General features: G+C 42.6%; 1 protein-coding gene across 1 annotated transcript; it reads right to left on the bottom strand.

The window, feature by feature from the left end:
• Positions 1 to 240: 240 nt before the first annotated feature.
• PLK4 (polo like kinase 4) lies at positions 241 to 18,994 on the bottom strand. Its single transcript, XM_044680372.1, is given in 16 exon segments — positions 241 to 890; positions 1,855 to 1,961; positions 2,743 to 2,883; positions 3,574 to 3,721; positions 3,892 to 3,983; positions 4,096 to 4,229; positions 5,028 to 5,177; positions 6,935 to 7,037; positions 7,312 to 7,416; positions 11,225 to 11,595; positions 13,496 to 13,572; positions 15,272 to 16,304; positions 17,223 to 17,337; positions 17,434 to 17,529; positions 18,322 to 18,417; positions 18,965 to 18,994. Coding segments are annotated over 16 exon segments (2,901 nt in total). The 3' UTR covers positions 241 to 787.
• Positions 18,995 to 19,203: the final 209 nt, after the last annotated feature.

Consider the following 19,203-nt stretch of genomic DNA (forward strand, 5'->3'; position numbering starts at 1 on the left):
TAAACTCTGCTCTTCTGGTTGAGATCCATAAATGACTGAGATGCTAACAATTCGAGGCAGTTATGGAAAGAGAAAAGCGAAAAGAATGCCTGTTGTTTTTCTAGATCCATGTTAATTATGGCCCAGAAAGTGCTTTTGTTTACAAAAGAAAATAAAGTACGCGTAAAATCATTGAAAAGATGAATTGCTTTATAGACAGAGTAAAGAAAGTATCAGTTGCAAATTGCAAATGCCTGCAACAAAACAAGCTTTTTGTTCAATTTTTTGACATGTTAAATGAATGAACCCAGGCTTAAGGGCTCTTAACACTGCATTTATTTCTTTTCCATTTTTCCCCCCAACAAAACCCTTTTGTAGGAACGTTTCATTAGAAACTTGGTGCTACAAAAATAAAGATATAAACAAGTATACAATTTTACATTAGTAGTAACATATTTACAAATTCTTTACATGTTTAAAAATCCTAAAACCACATTTTCCATGATTCCCGATCTGTCTGAAAAAACCAATAAAAGCAAGGAACATCTCACCCATCTACGTGTAGACTATAGACATGTTCACTTCACAACAAACACATAAATACAGACACAAATGGTGGGGGCATCGGGCATTGCCTAAGAGCTTGGGACGTTGCCTTCTGACTTTGCAGCTTGGCTAAAATACACACGTTGCAGTCCTGTTAAAATCCTCTTCTGGAGTGGCTGGCTTGGGATGAATAAAAACACTTCCCTTCAAGTCAACAAAAAGTCATTCATTTGCCACAGAGCATCCAAACGAACGCTTTTAATCAGGGGGGTCCTGGAGTAGGGTTAGCGAACATCAGCAGGACAGAAGACAGACACTGTAATTTCTCCTTGATGTATTCTGGTAATGTTTCTTTTTCCCCGTATCTAGGTAAGGCAAGAAGGTGAAGACAAGGCGGTGTCATTATCTTCCTCTGCTTATGGCAGTGACAGCTTTCTCCCTAATGCTCGGACCAGAGAAAGCATTAATGATGACACCCAGAAAAGGGTCATTTTACACAGCAGGCCAGAGCAGGAAGAAGCACAGCCATGCTGTGTGGCTTTCCACGGACCATTGGATACATTTAGATGTTTCAAGGTTCCGCTATCCTCAGCCTGGGATTCCTTTCACAGACACATAGAGTGGGAATTGCTGAGACTGATCTGGTGGGGATCCCCAGAGGCGGGGAGGCTGGGCAAACCCCAAGGCCATGTTCAAAGCCTTTCTGGTTTGAAAGGGGCTGTTGGAACCTGCGGCCGCCTCCACATCATGAGAAGGCACTGTGGTAGGACTTTTGTGCCACTTAATAAATAAGGAAAAAACCTACAAGTGGCGCCTTACAAAGCAGAAAGAAACCTGCTTAAAGTTTTGCTTCCCATCACAATCACATTTTCTTCTAGTTAAAACTTGAAAAAAGGAACCGCTTGTTTTCTGCCATTTCAAACATAGTAGTAGGTCAAAGCCCAACAGAAAGATGCCAAATTGCAGGCAGGTCTTGAAAGTCGTGTGAACATCTTTCTTTTGGAAAAGAGCACGTTTATGTCTCTCTTCCTGCTCGACTAAAGAATTACAAGAGTGGAAAAGCCATCAGGGCAATTCCTGAATCAGTCACTGGACCCTGGTTTTCTCTTTGGCCTTTCAAAACTCCCATTTCAAACCTGTCCTACCAATTCCTGGCCCTGGGCCGTCTGACAGAGGCTACAGCAAAGATTCTGTTATGCTGCTACAGGGGACCTCAATGAATGGATGACATGCTGTCAAAATTAGAAGCCAATTTTATCAAAGGCAATAAGCACGGAAAAGAAGCTAACAGGGAAGAACCTAGACACGAGCGTGACTTCAATAACTCACCGAGTAGTCTGGCCACTTGGGGAGGTGTAACTGATAGAGGGCATTCCGGCCTGAACCACCAGCTGGGATCCGTCATTGAAGTGAACCCACACGGCCCCATTGGGTAGCTGGGAAGAATAAGGAGACGCTCAAAATTATTCTGTAGACGAGAACTTGAGGAGTATATCTATATCTCAGATAAAGAGCGTTTAGCAGTCAACTGAGTATGAATATAGGGAGGAAAAACCCACCTCCGAGTGGGAGATAAAGAGACACCCCCAAAGGTATTTGGGTTGAGAGTCCTCAGCTATGGAAGATCACATGACTTCTGACACCTCAACATTAGGGTACTTTAAATGTCCAAATTCTAGAAGACTGAAAAAGGGAAGGGAAAAGACCTCTTTTTCACAACTTCCTTTTACATTTTTTTTTAAAAACCCTTACCTTTCATCTTGGAGTCAATACTGTGTATTGGCTCTAAGGCAGAAGAGTGGGAAGGGTGGGCAATGGGGGTTAAGTGACTTGCCCAGGGTCACACAGCTGGGAAGTGTCTGAGGCCAGATTTGAACCTAGGATCTCCCGTCTCTAGGCCTGGTTCTCAATCCACTGAGCTACCCAGCTGTCCCCTCCTTTTACACTTTCAATATTCACTGTGCTTAGGGGAAACAGGATTTTGTGGCTATAGTGGACCTTGAATGCATGCATGAACCAAAATCACATGAAAAATTGAAATTTTGAAATGTACCATTTCTCTAGAAGAAAATGTCGGAAGAACTTCATCTTGGGGAGAAGCATTTTTCAGTAAAGTATGTAATTATATTGTGGAGCCAAAAAAAAAAAGGATAAAACTAAAAAGGAAATACTTTAAAAGTGACTTTCCTAAGTCACTTTTTTTTTAAGGCTGCTCACCTGGGTAACACAACCAACATTTTCCACAAAAACAGGCTTTAGAAGCTGGGCTGATTTGGGAAGATAATCCTCTGGGCTGGGAGAAGATCCTTCTGTTTCAGGCACAGCTGCTGTGAACCCAGATCCGTCATATGAACCAATCTAGAATCAGGTAGGAGACCTTTTTAAAACTATTATCGCACGCGAAAGACTCTGCTGCACAGATCTGAGCCAGGATGATAGAGAACTGGTGAGTCTTCATTAACCTAATGATTAACCTAATGCCACTTCAGCACAGTGTTTAGAGAAGGTCACAACCAACATGGCGCTATGAATGAGCCAGACCAGCCAAGGCCCTCAGGATAAGACACTCAAATGTCACACTTTTACTTCACTATAATTATGTTCTTCAAATTGATGCCACATTTGGACGTGTCCAATATGTTGCTAATAACTACTTTGTTCCAGAAGATTGAAGTTTTTGGTAGGGCTAAATACCAGTATTTTCAGTGCTTTGGGAGATTTAAATTTACCAAACAGAATTGTACTTGATCTTTTTAAGTCCTTACCTTCTGTCTTAGAATCAATCCCAAATATGAATTCCAAGGCAGAAGAGCCAGAAGGGCTAGGCAAAGAGAGGCTAAGTGACTTGCCCACGGTTACCCAGTTAGGAAGTATCTGAGGCCACATTTGAATCCAGGACTTCCCATCTCTGAGCCTGGCTCTCTATCTATCCACCAAGCCACTAGCTGCCCCCACCTGTAGATTTTTAAAGAGATTATCAGCCACACAGACTGAATTTCGTTAATAAGTACGTGGCCCTTATAGTACAGTACAAGTACAGTGACTTACAGAAGGAGTGGTGCTGGGTGTCTGGTGAGTAGCCCTAGGGTTGCTTGCCACCATCCTATTTAACGAAGTCGTGTCTTTACCTAAAGAATCTGGATCCCTGCAATTTGGAGGGGCCACAGCCTGTGGGGAAACAGGGTTGCCTGGTTTTCTGAAGAGAGAAAGAAAAGGTTCTCAAGTCAACACTTTCCCCAAAAAGCTGCCCATCAGAAAAATTAGTGTTACTTATTCTCTGAGATACGGTCAACTTCTGCTGAGTTAACTTAAAAGAACCCCCTTTTTAGCAAACCAGGGCTCCATATTTTATAAAACTATATATACCTTCCGACAATTACTGGAAATCGGGGAACAATTTTACTTTTTGTTTCTTGTTCTAAAAAAACAGATTCCAGTGCAAGGCAAAAACGATGTTCCTGTTTAAGAAAAAAAAAAAAAAAAAGAACTCGTCATGACTTCACCTGTATCACTTGCACATGATGCCAAGAATCAGGTTATAAAAGTGTAAACATAAAAGAAGATCCATACCTCATTAGCATGATCTAAATATATTTTTAGTTCTTCTTTCAAGTTATCAACTTCAGTCTCTCCTTTCAAAGTATAGGATTTCCCAGATTTTTCAATCATGGTAATCAAGCCTTCAGTTTTGTGAATTTTTGCTCCTAAAAGAATAAAGTTTTTAAAGCCACTTTTCAAAGAACTGCCAGACACTTTCATCGCAAGATCCTGTCCAACTTTGTCCCTAGAATACCTTTCTTTCCTGCCCGTCAGATGGCTAAAGCTCACTGCAGCTCACTCTCCATCTTTATCGACAAGACATCTCAAGTCACTCGGATGCCCCACAGTGGTGGGCAGGCGGACCGAGGTTCTCGAGAATCATGCCAGAAGAGCCCAAATTCTGACAAGGAGCCTCTCGGTCCGAAGTACCGACACACTGTATAGAAATCACTTCCCGTCATCCTGGGCAAGTCTGGAGAGAGGCATTGCATGGCTACAAGGAACTCCCAGGTGAGGAAACGCCCCGTGCCAATGCAGGTCATCTAGAGCAGTGGCAGCAAACTCAAATACAAACGGACTGCTGCGGGCCACAAACTGACTTTGCAAATCACACATGCTGGCCTGTATTTGATTTCTTTTGTTAAATGTTTTCTCAATTACATTTTCATCCGGCCCCTGTTGCACTCGGGAGGTTTGCTGTTTTGATGCCTCTGGTTCAGTGAGCAGGAAGAGCTAAAGTGATGTATCCAGGGCCATGTGGTCAGAGGGGCTGGAGATGACCATTACTAAAATGGATGCAGGCCCCGCAACTCTCCCAAGGCACTGATCAGGCCTTTAGGGGGGCTGCAACCTGTTTCCACCACTCAGGAAGCCTATAACACGTTTCTGCTATGTCTCAAAGCATAACAGATAGATACATTCCCTGAAGGAAACAGCAATCTTACTTTTAAGCGAGCACTTACCATCATAAAACCAAGCTTCAAAGTCAGCACAAGGGGAATTCTCCATCAAAATGCACTTAGCGTATTGTGAAAAGGCAGTGATTTTAGGTGTTTTAGATCTTACGAGCTGTACAAATCTGGAAGCATATTGATACTTTTTCCAGTATTTTTCTGCAGGGGGGAAGGGAGGAGAAATGTTATTAATTCTTGGGAGGTCTATGGATGGAATGGAAAACAGCATCTGCCAAAAGTCTTGAAATTTCACAATCATTCCTGCTAATTCTGACAACATCCAAGTTTTTCTATACCACATAAACAAAACATTTCCCTAAAACAAAAGGTTCCAAAGTCCACTAGTACAAAATGAGGTGAAAGACTGCATGGCATGATGAAATTCCATCATGAACTGGAAGTCACTGAAGTGTCCAAAGTAATGTGGAATCTGGATCAGAAGTTTACTCATTTCAAAGAATGCACCTTTAAATCCATTTTTATGCTGCAAATAAGGAACTGTGGAGTTGAGGGTCATTTGAATAACTCCTGATACTCAGTTCCCAGTAAATGTGTCTCCTTGAAGCCCTCCACTGATCAGCACATCTTACTCTTCATACCAAAGCAACAACTCCTCCCATTTGGGGCAGCTCTAATTAGGAAATTCTTTCTCTGGGTTGACATCTGTCTCCCTACAACTTCCCCCTAAATTAGTCTCAGTTTTATCCTCCGAGGCTAAGGAAAACAGACCTAATTCTTTATCAACACATGGGGAACACATCATGCCCCCAATCTCTTCTTTTTCAGGCTGAACATTCCCAAGTTCTTCCAATGATTTGTCATGTGATCAGTTCCCGTTTTTTCAATAAACATCCTTTTCTGAGTTTTGTGAAGTTAACCTTTTCTGATGAAATCTTACTCTCGAGCACTGAAAAGGCACACTACTCACTCCTCAAATCACTGAAACTGGGAGCAATTCCAGGGTAAGTGGCTTTCAGGGAATAGAAAAAGTCTGACTATGAGAATGAAGCTGTGAAAGTTATTTCTTCAAATCACTTGGCTTGTCTGCTTCTGATAAAAATTAGCCACAGACACAGAGAACGACAATGTGTATGTGTAAGGGTGTGTTTATGACTTCTGTAAGATTAAACTGACTAAACTGTAAGTTTAAACTTTTTTGACGATAAATCCCATCTGTGTGTGTAAATTCCACATGGAATTCATACCGACATGCACACACACATTTTAAATATTACATTTCACTGCTAACTTCTCTTTTAAGGTGGTTACTTTCAGATATACTATTCTCCAGACTCAACTCAACTCAACTTTATAACAAAGAAAAAGTTAAGCATAACCAGACCAATATCATGATCTCAGTAGATGGGAAGGGAAGGGAGGTTGTTTTCACTGGCTATTGTCCAGGACCAAGAATAATCATTACAATTACTCAGAATTTGGATAGGGGAAATTTCTTTTATGGAATGCTATGGCATTCCCTTTAGAATCAATTTTTAATTAGTAAGCCCTATTGCAAAGATCCCCACCAATGGAGGTGAGAGGTGCAGGACGTATCATTAGGCGTGATCCAGTCCTGTCTATAGCAGAGGAAAGGTTTTACACACACATGTAGCATCATATGTAGCAGAAAGAGCAGAAATTTGGCAGTTATGAGAAACCTGGGCTCCAATCCCCCAAGACGCAACTGGAAGACCATAGGGGCTACTCACTGCACCTCTCTGTAAAGTGAAGATAATACCACTCCTACTGATCTTACAGTTATTGAGATGATCTAATGAGATCATTTAAATAAATGTATTTTATAAACCGTAAAGGCCTCCATAAATGTGAGAAACTATTCTTCATTTTTCTTTTCTTAAATTCTGTAGCCTACTCCATCTCTCCAGCCAGGGAATTTGAGAAAGAAAATGACTTACCTGGTAAAGAATCAAAGCTATACCTAGTTGTGTCTGTGGGAGGAAGGAGTGGTTTATTTCCAAGAGGGAAGCCTTTCCCATCATTTGGATAAAAAACTGTGATCTGTGAAAATAAACATCAGAATTTCATAGTATTAGTCAAGACACGTTTCCCTACATCTTCTCAGACATATGTTCAAGGTAAATCTAGAAGCATTCTTTCTACAATCAAGTGGTTTTATTGATAAATCAATTCAAGAAATTCTACAAGCCCTTTTAACTCCCCCCACCACACACACACACACACACACACACCCTCAAGCTATAGTGCTTAACACAGGCACAACAATTTAAAAGCAAATACTGGGGTGAAGAGATAGCATGGGTGTGGTTAATACCGAATTTCCATCATGGGATATTAGAAGAACTTCCTTCACATATTCCTGGGAGTCAAATTCCTTCAGCAGCTCCACACACACCTCTTCTGTTTCAAGAATACTGACCTAAAAAACAGGAATGACAAGTTTCTCTTTGTGGCTTGTACTTTACAAAGTTCCACAAGAGAGAAAGCAAAGGACAGCTTTATCTTACCATGGGAGGGGAGCACATTAATGCCCAACTCATCTCTAGGCAGGGCTGCTTTTTCCTTCCCTCTAACAGCAGGCTCTGGGGGAACCAGCCCTTTAAAAGAGGTGGCAGGGAGGAAGGAATCCTCCCAGGGGACAGAAGAGGTGTGGGGAAAGGAGACAAAAGGAGAGCAAGCCCAAGGAAACAGTGTAGAACAAAGGAGGCAGAAGAGAGGAGGATGGGAAGGTAGAGGGAGCATGAATTCACAGATAAATTAATTAGGAAATGAAAAGTTTGTAATTTTAGTGGCCAAAATACCAGAATGAGGTGACTTTTTAGAAAGAAGTTTTAAAGAGAAAAGTTTACCTTTAAAAATGGACCTTTCAGTTTACTTCTCTGAGGCAAATCAAATAACTGAAAACAGGGAAGCCTCCCCCAAAGATAAGTGGTGCAAAGATATGGTTTTTAATGAATGACAATTATTAACCACTCTAATTATTACCCTCCCCCCATCACTAAAATAAAAGGCAAATGAAAATAACTAGGGTTTCACATCATACCACACAAATCACCATCAAAGACTGAACTGGTCAACACTGAAGAAACCGCAGGAAGCCTGCCATATTAACACACTGTTGATGGGGCTACCACCTGATGCAGCTCTCTGGGAAATCAAGGTGTAATGAAAAGTGACTAAGATGAGCAGATCCTTTAACCTAGACACAGCACTACCTGGCATATCCTCTATGGAAACTAAGACAGAGAGGAGAAAGCTTTCCCTTTCCTTCTTTTTTTTTAAACCCTCATTTTCTGCCTTAGAATCAATCCTCTGTATTGGTTCTAAGGCAGAAAAGTTGGAAGGGTTAGGCAATGAGGATTGAGTGACTTGCTGAAGGTAACACTAGGAAGGGTCTGAGGCCCCAAATTTGGGCCTGTTATGCTACTATGCTACCCAGCTGCCCCCAGGTTTCCATTTTTTAACCAAATACTCACAGCAGCACTTTTTGAGCCAGGAAATGAAGTAGAGGCTCACTCATTGGGACCTGGTTAAGCAAACTGTGGTATAATGATGATAATAATAACAACACTAATGATAATAGCACCTCACATTTGTAAAATAATAATAACAAAAGTTTATATAGTCCTTAGTTTGTGCTAGGCACTATACTAAGAGCTTTCCAGAGAGTATCTCATTTGATTCTCACAATAACATGGGAAGGAGTACTGTTATGATCCTCATTTTATAGAAACATGAACATAATGGAATACCAATTCAACTATTAAAAGATAGACAAGTATAACAAGGTGGAGAAATTTGGAAAAGCCCATATACAAACTGGCACAGGGCAAAGAAATCAGCAGCAGCAGTTACATAATGCCCACTAACAAAAGATGCAGTTACTGACGGGTCAGAACTCCTATCCATACAGGTTCCTTCAAAATGAAAGGAAAATTGGCCTATTGCCTATTTATGAACATTGATTATGAACAGAAGGAACACATAGAATCCTTCCGATAAATAAATGCAATTCTAAGTTTTAGAAAGAGTTTCCCAGTTATCAAGCCAACTGTGTATATGATATCGATTTGACTAACAGAACATGAACTATATGTATATTAGAAAATATACAGCTTGATGTAGTGGAATATTATAGCAATGAACAATACTAAAGAACAAAACTGCAGGACTGGTAGCTCTCTAGGGAAGCCCCAAGCCATGCAGAAGGAGCAGGGTTCATTGGGAGGGGAGAGTGGATGGCTGGCCTGATAAGAGACAACAATCTTATTTTTCTGGGTATTTCAGCCTTGAAAGGTTACCGTGGCCGAAGCAGTACGATAGTTAACCTTGGAATTCATAGTAAATGTCCCAAAGCCTCGTTATCAAGCCCATCACATGTTTCTTAGCATCCCCTGGACATTATGCTGTGGTCCTGACTTTTACTAATTAGCTGTCAAAAACTCTAAAACATCCCATTGAACATCTTGATGGGGTTATATTACACCTGCGTGTGGGGAGGCCTCCACCCTATTCTGTGCCCACAAGAAAACAAAGTTGGATCTTCAACTCCTAATTTTGGCCCAGATTTCTTATTCTTTTACAAAAGAGAGGATGACAGAAGCATAGATCTATAAACAAACAGTTGAGAAGTCTTTCATTTAGCACAGCCCCTGGTAGAGGTTCTGTAGTTTTAGGGACAAGGAACCTGAAAGCCAAGGGAGGGTGTTTTGTCTGCAGTCACTACAGTCATAAATGACAGAGCTACTTTGTAGTGGCAAAAAACTGGAAATTGAGGTGTCCCTCAATTGGGGAATGGCTGAACAAGATGTGGTATCTGTTGGTGATGGAATACTATTGTGCTCAAAGGAATAAAGAACTGGAGGAATTCCATGTGAACTGGAACAACCTCCAGGAATTGATACAGAGTAAAAGGAGCAGAACCAGAACATTGTACACAGAGACTGATATACTGTGGCACAATCGAACATAACGGACTTCTATACTAGCAGCAATGCAATGACCCAGGACAATTCTGAGGGACTTATGAGAAAGAAAACTAGCCACATTCAGAGGAAGAACTGTGGGAGCAGAAACACAGAAGAAAAACATATGATTGATCACGTAGTTCAATGGGGATATGATTGGGGTTTTGGCATTAAAAGATCACTCTACTGCAAATATGAATAACATGGAAATAGGTTCTGAACAATGATACATGTAAAACCCAGTGAAACTGCTTATCAGCTCCAGGTGGGGGGAGCAAAGAAGGGCAGGAAAAACCATGAATAATGTAAACATGGAAAAATATTCTAAATAATATTAAAAAATAAAAAATAAATCAATGGCAGAGCTAGCATTGAAATATGGGTATCGCAATTCCAAATCCAATCTTTGCCACCGCAGGGCACCGGGACACGGCCCACCGCGAGGACTCCAGGCGTGGGATGTCAGCGGGCTGGCTGGGCTGCTTGAACTCTTTTTCTTCGGTAGAAGGAGGACCTTTGGGGAGTGAACTGGGAAATGATGGTGACAGGAAGCAAAGCATCAACTGAAAACCAAACTTTGACCTTCTTAGAAGAAGAAACGGGCATATAAATAAATAGTATGCTAACTCCCAACACATCACCCTTAGTGTTTCAGAAGCTGTTCACTGTAATTATAGTCATCTCGAGCAGGGCCTGGGACAAAGTAGGGCCTTCACACATGCTTGTGGAACTGAATTGGAAAAGCTTACATTTTCTATCACCAACTAAGAACCCAAGTCTAAACTCCCCAAAAGAGTGGCAGCAAGGAGCCTCAGTGGACAAAGAACTGAGCCTGGAGATGGGAAGTCCTGGGTTCAAATCTGGCCTTAGGCACTTTTTAGCTGTGAAGGACCCTGGGCAAGTCACGTAATTCCATTGCCTAGCCCTTACTGATCTTCTGCCTTGGAACTGATTCTCAGTATTGATTCTAAGACAGAAGTTAAGGGGTTAAAAAATAAACTATCCAAGAATCAGATCCACTATCTCATCAAGTATCTCCTGCATCCGCCACTATCTCTTCATGTGGTAGAGAATTTTGATCTAAGATGTGGAGTAAAAGAAAGGGGGTGTCATCACAGGCCAACATCTTCAAGACAGAAAAAAGTGATCCCTAACACTGAGCTTTACTATCAGCAATAGCATGTTCAACAAGAGGCTGTGTGGAGCCGCACTCGCGCTCCTCACGTAAATGGACGCACACTTAGAACCCGGAAGACGTACCACTGCTTTTTTTGTCTTTTGCCTGATGGGCTTTAGCCTGTGGGCATCTAAAGGAGAGGTTGAGCTCCGCAAGGAACATTTCTGGTGGCCTGTTTGTGGCTCCATGCCCCTAGATTTGCTTGGATCAGAAAGAGGATGTGAGCCAAACACAGGCGCTAGTGGAGCAGTTTCAGCTTCTTGGTGAAAGGCAGGCATATATTTCATGGCATTTGGCTGTCTGACACAACGCGCACTTTCAGAAGCAATTGCATCCCCGTGAACCATCCTGTCAGTCCAGACATTTCTCCTTGGGTCCTTCTGCGAATCTGGATGACCCTGGTCATTTCTGTTCGAGTTAATGTTGATGTGAGCAGCAGGTTCTCTTATATGAGCTAAAAAAAAAAACCACAATAAAAGAGTCGTTTGTCTAGCACACGCAGTGTAGGGGTTTAAAATGTGGCAATCAATGGAATTTTAAAAACAATTCTCTTGCGGGAACATAAAGAGTTTTCAAATTATATAGATCTTAAAGAGTACTTCCTAAAATGAATGATCAGAACCATCACCCTCATGGCATATGTGGGTCAATCTTTATGAAATTTATTTAAAACCTTCATTGCATTTAGGAAAATATCACATAGACTGTGCTTCCCTTTTTCCTCTCCTTTTAATGACAGAATATACTAAACAATGTATTTTTAAAATGTAGTAGCTATACTAAATAAAATAATGTTTTGTTTTTTCCATTTTAAATGGAGATGTTAATTAACTGATAATTGCATTTTAAAAGTCCAAGACAGATGATAGCTACATAATTATGTAAAGCTGCATTCCCTTCTCCCAACAGCTGCACATGGATAAATTAATTCCCTTCTGGGATACTGGAAAAAAACATATAAAGAATAAGAATGGATTAAAAATTCGTGGCTTAAAAGCACTGCTTAAATTACAGGCTCATTACCTACATTTCTGTCAAGTAGGTAATCTAATACTTTGCAAGATCTCCTCCTCTCTTTCTGCTTCTTTTTTAATCATCCTGACCCATTTGATTTCTTCCCATCCCACCCTTCTGGTATCTACCTGTTCTCTAGTAAAATAATGCCCAGCATCCCAATTCCCTTTCAATCTCTGAAATAGTAACTCAATGGCAGATGGTAAAATACATGCTTACGTTACAACAGAATTCATGGCTAGTTAGGGTACAGTTGTACCATCTGGGGATTAAGACAACCATATCATCTTCTACATGAAAAATATAATTTCATCCGGAGCCACAGAAATAGTAGGCTCAGTCTCCTTCCATATGTAGGGTGGAAAATGGGTCACTTCTTAACACTCTCCTTTATCCTCAACCCCACCATTAACACACTGCCCTCTGTGCCTTGCCTATCCTGTTTTGATATTCACTTTGCTTAGGGATCCACAATTGCCATCCTGGCCATAAAGCCTGAGCTATTCCTTGCTTAAACCATCAGTTATTTCCATTTACCTCATCATTCTGCCCTTAAATTCCCTACTGGTTCATTTGACTAAGACTAGAACTGTAAGACTTAGAAGAGACCTTAGAAATCTAGTCCAACTCATTTTACATAAAGTTGAGGACTAAGAAGGTCTTGCCCTAGGCTGAAATGCTGCTAAGTGGCAGAGCTGAGGCGCTATCCCAGTTCCCCCAAGTACAGTGAATGTCACATTTTTAGGCCCTGGAAAAGGCAAAGGAGGCTTCATATTTCACATGAAATTGGAAGTTTTGGAATTTGATGAATTCCAAGTTTCAACATGAGTCAACAGTAGGTCACAGTAACCAAAAAAAGCAAATGTAATCTTAGGCCTCATCAAAGGAAGCAGCCACCAAAAGAGGGAGAAGATAGTCCTACTTAGATAACTCAGTGTTGGTACATGCTTTAAAAGACACAGATCAGAAGGTAATGAGGCTCAAAATGATGCCCTTTGTGAATTGGCTGATGGAACTGGATAATTTCTATGTGAAGAAGAGAACAAGTCCTGAAGGGCTGTCAGGTGGAGGAAAGCAAATACCAAGTGAACTTGTTTCAGCCCAGAGGGTGGAAGTAGACCCAAAGGGCAGAGAGGCTGTTTCAGCTCCACACTAGGAAAGATTTCCTAATAATTAGAAGTGTTCCAAAGTGGAATGGTAGGTGGTGAGTTCATCCTCATGGGAGACAATAAAGGGAAGGCTGTCAGGCAAGGGCTGGATTAGATAAGCTCTGGTCTTTAATCAGAGTCTACGGTCATAAGTCAATATTCTGGCCCTGAAAACCTCCCATGAGTACTTACCATTTGCTTGTTGAACTATTTCAGCTTGAGGTGTCTGGTCTGAAAATGGAAAAGCAGATTTTCCAGGACGGAGAGGACTGGAGTACAATGAAACACGATGAATTCATAAATCAGTAAAAATCAGCACTGAAAATTTTTTGTTGGAAAGCAAAACATTTGCATAAGAGAAAAAGCATTTTTCTTTACTTCAACAAGCACTTACTATGTGCAGTGTCAGGTACTGGGAAGGCAAAGAAAAAAGTGAACTGTCTGACACTTCCTGTCTGTGTGTGACCTTGAGGAAATCATTTAACCCTCATTTTCAAGCTTTTACCAATCTTCTGCCTTAGAACCGATACACAGTATTGATTTTAAGAAGGAAAGTAGGAGTTAAAAGAATGAACTGCAACAGATCCCATCATCAGTGAGTTTATGGTCTACTGGAAACAAGAGGCATCAACAGCGCAAGGCATCGGGAAAGGCCTCTTTTGGAAATTATATTGACTTCTCAAAAAGGATACAAACACAAGGCTAAAAATATTATTGTGTATATAAAAATGCCTAACAAAATTAAGAATGTGGAATATGAAGTAAACACTAAAATGTGGGGGCATGGGAGGCAACTAAGAGTTGGATCAGAAAGGCTTTGGGTAGGTATTGGCACTTGAGTCCCCAAAACAAGGTTATTACAGTGTCTTTTCTGTTTTCCAGTTGCCAAGCGACATCTGAATGAATGGGGAATGAAGGACTGAAGCCGAGTGAGCAGTTTCTTGTCTGTGCTCCTCAGCTCCCCCAATCTCAAGACATCCTAAATGAAACTCATTATCTTTCCCCACAAAATGCTTCCCTCTTCCCCTTTCCTGATTTCTGTCATGGTCACCACCATCCTTCTAGTCACTCAGGTCTGAAGCTCAAAATCATCCTAGTCTTCAACTCTCCCTCAATCCATCCCCCCACCCCTATCTGATCAATTCCAACCCCATCAAATTCTCACATCTGTCCCCTGTTCTCCAGTGACATAGCCATGAGATCTGTGTGGACTGCTCCAAAAAGCTTTCTAAAGGTTCCCCCTAACTTGATGCTCAATACCAACACAGTATTTCTAAGGCAGAGATCTCACCAGGCTAGGGAAACACCTGTGGCTTTTCTTCCTCTGAGACAAAATACAATCTCCTTTGGTGGAATTTAATGCCCTCTCCAACCTAGACCAATCTCTCTCCAGAATGCTCACTCAATACTTCCGCCTCGTGAATTCTTATCTTCTGGACAACATGACAACATGACCTCTCACCTCTGCCTTAAATGAACTTTTTCTTCACACCAGAAATATCCTCTCTCCTTATTTTTGCCTCCTATCAGGTCAACAATTATATTAAGAGCCGACACTCTAGGGATGCAAAAACATACCAAAAAAAAAAAAAACAGTACCCATCCCCAAGAAGCTCACTTTCTAACTGGGAGAGGCACATGCCAACAATTACATACAAACAAGAGATATACAGGATAAATTGGAGATAATCTCAGAGGAAAGGTGCCAACATTAAGGAGAACCAAGAAAAACTTCTTAAAATCTGGTGGATCCATTCAAAATCTAACTCAAGTGCCACTTCCCCTGCAATTGGGCCTTTCAGACCCAATTCTTAGTGCTTCCCACCCCCACTCTCCAGCCAAACAGCAGCTCCTTGAAGGAAGAGACAGCTATTGTTTTTGTCTTTGGGCCTTTGGTGCCTGGAACATAAATAGTTCTAATAAATGCTTGAGTAGGAATTACTACTAAATAACAAGAATTGAAAGAACTGATCTTACTGTGCTTGGTCTTTATCAGGTCTTTCAAAAGAGGCAGGAGTATCTGAGATGTTTTCTTTAAAGGGGTGAAAAATATTGACATTGCTGTTGGGAGGTGAAAACCTCTCTTCATTTTCCGGCCATCCTCTTCTGTTGGGCTTTGAGAAGATATCTGCAGAGTGACAGCGCTCCACAGCAGGTGGTTTGGCTTGGGAGTGACCACTCGAAGTACCAGATCGATCAGAGGAGTGGGCTCTGCGCAGGTATCGAGAATGTGGCCTTTCTTCAGGCTCTTGTAGCAGTCTTCCCCGGCTACTGTGACTGCTTTCTTGTTCATGAAATCCCCACTGAGGATAAAAACTGCTTCCATCACCAGATGAAAAATTACTCAGGTTCTTGTTCTTTGGAAATAGAGTCATTTTATTTGGAAGTGGCTGACCAAATAACAGTCTCTTCTTGTCCAGTAAACAACCACTCATACTGGCACTGGAAGAACCAGTAATTGCTGTAGAAATGGTAGCATGTCCACTATCTATTGAATCTTCTACAGGGCTGGAATCCTTAATTCTCCCTGAAGAACTCTGACACATAAAAGGATGATCCAACACCGAGGACAGACTTAAACGGTCTTCTGGATTTTTACGAAGCAATCGACGAATAAGGTCCCTGGCCTCTTGTGACAAAAAGGTGGGTATTTTGTAGTCTACCAATACCACTTTATTAAATGTATTTGTGATTGAGTCAGTGTCAAAAGGGGGCCGCCCAACAAGTAATGTATAAAACATGCACCCTAGAGACCAAACATCAGTTTCAAGTCCATGTGCACTTCGAGTGGCAACTTCTGGGGAAATATAATTGGGAGTGCCACATAGTGTATAGTGTTTTTCATTAGGCATTTTCAACTGAGTTGCTATCCCAAAATCAGCAATCTTGATATTCATATTCCGTGTCAGTAAGAGGTTTGAAAGTGTGAGGTCCCGATGTAATATACCATGAGAATGAAGATACAGCATTCCTGTGATGATCTGGTGCATGAACTGTCGAGCTATTTGGAGGCAGAAAAACCAATTTAACACAATAGGATGACAATCTAGCACTACGGTAATGATATAATCTTGGCCTACAGCTTTGCCATTGCTAACATATGAGGACTAACTACTACTGTGACATGAGAGTAAGGTATGAATCAAGAGATCAGTTCTTCCCTCTTATTGTATGGAGGCTCTCTCTTAGCTGGCATTATAAGGCCTGAGTTACAGTCCCGTCTCTCCTATGTTCTAGTCATGTGAACTTAAACCAGTCATGTTTCTATTTTGAGGCTGGTTTTTCATCCATAAAATGAAAATAAGATCTACAGTAGTCTACTGGATTGTTGTGAAGTTAAAATGACACATGAACATTCTGTTAGCTTTAAAGCACAACAGGTTTAAAAAAAAAAAAAAAAGCTAAGATGAGGATCACTTTCACATGAGATGACCTGGGGCTTCCTCTGCATTTTCCTGCTCCTATTATCTGGATGACAGGTCACACATAGCAAGGGGATACTTTAAGCACCAAGCCAGAAAAAAACTGTGGCTTTTACTAGCAAATCAACAAATACCCCACCCACCATACATAATTGGTTTAGAAGCTACTTTATAAAAATACAGTCTAAGTGAGGCATTAAGGCTTTCTAAAAAGGCCTTTTCTTGACTCAGATTAGAAAATGCAATCGTTTTATCACCAGGACTTTTGTAAAAAGGCCTTAACTCAAAACCAGTTAAAATAAACATTTAACTTTAAGAACACTTCTTTCTACGACGAAACCTTCTCAGGGAATATATTCTGAAAAGGGATTCGGTGGGAAAAATCTATTATCTAAAAACAAAACATATAATTTTAGGTTTGTCTAAAACAGTAAACCTAACAGCGATACCAAAAATTCAGTGTTATGATTACTTTTAATTTTATGAAAAAACCATACCTTGGTTTTCTGAGAAAGGTTTCATTTTGTTCTTCAAATACCTGTTCACTTCTCCATTATGACACATTTCTAATACCAGATACACATAATTGCTATCTTCAAAATAGTTATAAAGCTGAAATACAGAAAAAGGGAAGATAAGCCAATAAGTGATTTGTGGGAAAATCCAGCCTAGCTGGGCATTTCTGCCCCTACTCCTGCATCCTCTCACCTCCAGGATGGAAGGATGTTTCAGCTGGCAGTGGATCTTCACTTCCTCCTGGACCCTCCGGACCATCCCCGCTTTGTACATGGCCTTTTTATCAATCTAAAAAGTTTTTAACATGACAATGAATGAGACATGTCAATTTTGCACTGTCCAAGAGAATAAAAATAGCTTCTTTTAGAATAAAAATGACATTAGATATCAAGCACAGAGATGCAATTTCAGGAAATTACTTTTAAATCTAGTGACTAGCTAAAAAAAAAGAAAAAGAAAACACTTTAGAAGAAGTTGGCTTCTTAGAAATAAGCTTTTCATAAACTTTATAGATTCTGGTCTGTGCCCTGGCCCTGGCCCTTCCTCGTTTAAGCAGCTGCCTTTCTCCTCTCCTGCAAACCTAAGAGATACTCTACTCTAGGCATGAAAACAAAAATAAGAGGAATCACACTAAAAAGAGATGTGCTGCTTACTAGCCTGTTCTCTACTTCCTTTCTAGCTCGGTAACAGAGGTGGGCAAGGACAGGCACGGTGGAGTCAGTGACTTGCCCAGACTCACGCAGTGTGGAGGTCCGGCTCTCTGCAATCTTCCCCCACCCCGTCCGGCAGCTCTTCCTCTTTCTCTGCACTTGCCTGACCAGAGATAGACCTAAGTCACTGGGTGTCTCGCTGCAGGGCTGCCAGCTGTCACAGCCCCTGCTTCTCGGGTCAGTGAAACCGGGGGAAGCTCATCTTCTACAGCCCTGGTAAGGCAGGGGGGCCGCATGTCCACCAGGGGCTTCTAGGCAGACACCAGGAGGGTAGGCCGGGACAAGGGGGCTAAGTGACTTGCCCAGGGTCACACAGCCAGGGGAGCATGCACACTCCGGCCCCCCTCTCCAGCTGGAGGCTGGTGCTCACCATCTTGATCGCAACTTCCAGGCCTGAGTGGATGGCCTCGGCTCTGTAGACGCCGGCGAAAGACCCCTTTCCCAGGAGGCTCCCGACCCTGAAATCCTGAAAAGGGAAGGGGACAGTCAGAAAAGGCTTCCTGGTGGCGGCAGCCTTTGCTGCAGGAGAGGGGGCCCTCCCGCGGGCTCAGGGGCCGCACCTCGATGGCGATGGCGGAGGCGAGGGTTTCCTGAGCCCCGTCCATGGTGCCGAGAGCTGCTCCGACGCCGGACTGAATGCCTCTGGGCCCCGCTCCCGCCGAAGCTGCCGCCCAGGTAACCGCCACCCCCGGGGCCGGGGGCGGGGGCCGGGGCCCCAAGGTCTTGCCTCATACCAGGGCGGCAGCTGCGGCGGGAATCCCGGGAGACTCCGGGCAGTACTCTTCCTCCCCTCCGCAGAAATGGTTCGGCCCGCGCTCCCCCTTCTCCGGAAGTGGTCTCGTCCTGCCCCCACCTCTCAGGAAGTGGTCTCGCCTGCAGCCTCTCTACCTCCACCCCCTCCTGCCCCGTTTACGTGGTCTCTCCCGGGAGCCCGCCCAGCCCTCGGACCCTGCCCGCCCGGTTCAGGGCTCTGGTCGCAGCTCCTCGGTATCTTCCCGGGCCTCCGCTCTCACCTCTATCTTCTCCCCGACGAAAGCCGCCATGTTTCCGGGCTGTCGCTGCCGTTAGCCTGGCTCTCTTCTCCCCGCACTCCCGCGGAAGCGGCGCTCCAGGCAGCCGGCCGCCCTCGGCGTCCATCAGGCTCGGCTCTCTAGGCCGCCGCTCCGCGCGGCGGCGGCGGCGGCAGCACGGCCACCTCCAAGGTCCCGCCAGAAGCCGGGCTGCGTAGCCACGGAACCATTTTGAAAAATTG

This window comes from Gracilinanus agilis, chromosome 6, assembly GCF_016433145.1.
Source record: "Gracilinanus agilis isolate LMUSP501 chromosome 6, AgileGrace, whole genome shotgun sequence".
NCBI lineage: Eukaryota > Metazoa > Chordata > Mammalia > Didelphimorphia > Didelphidae > Gracilinanus > Gracilinanus agilis.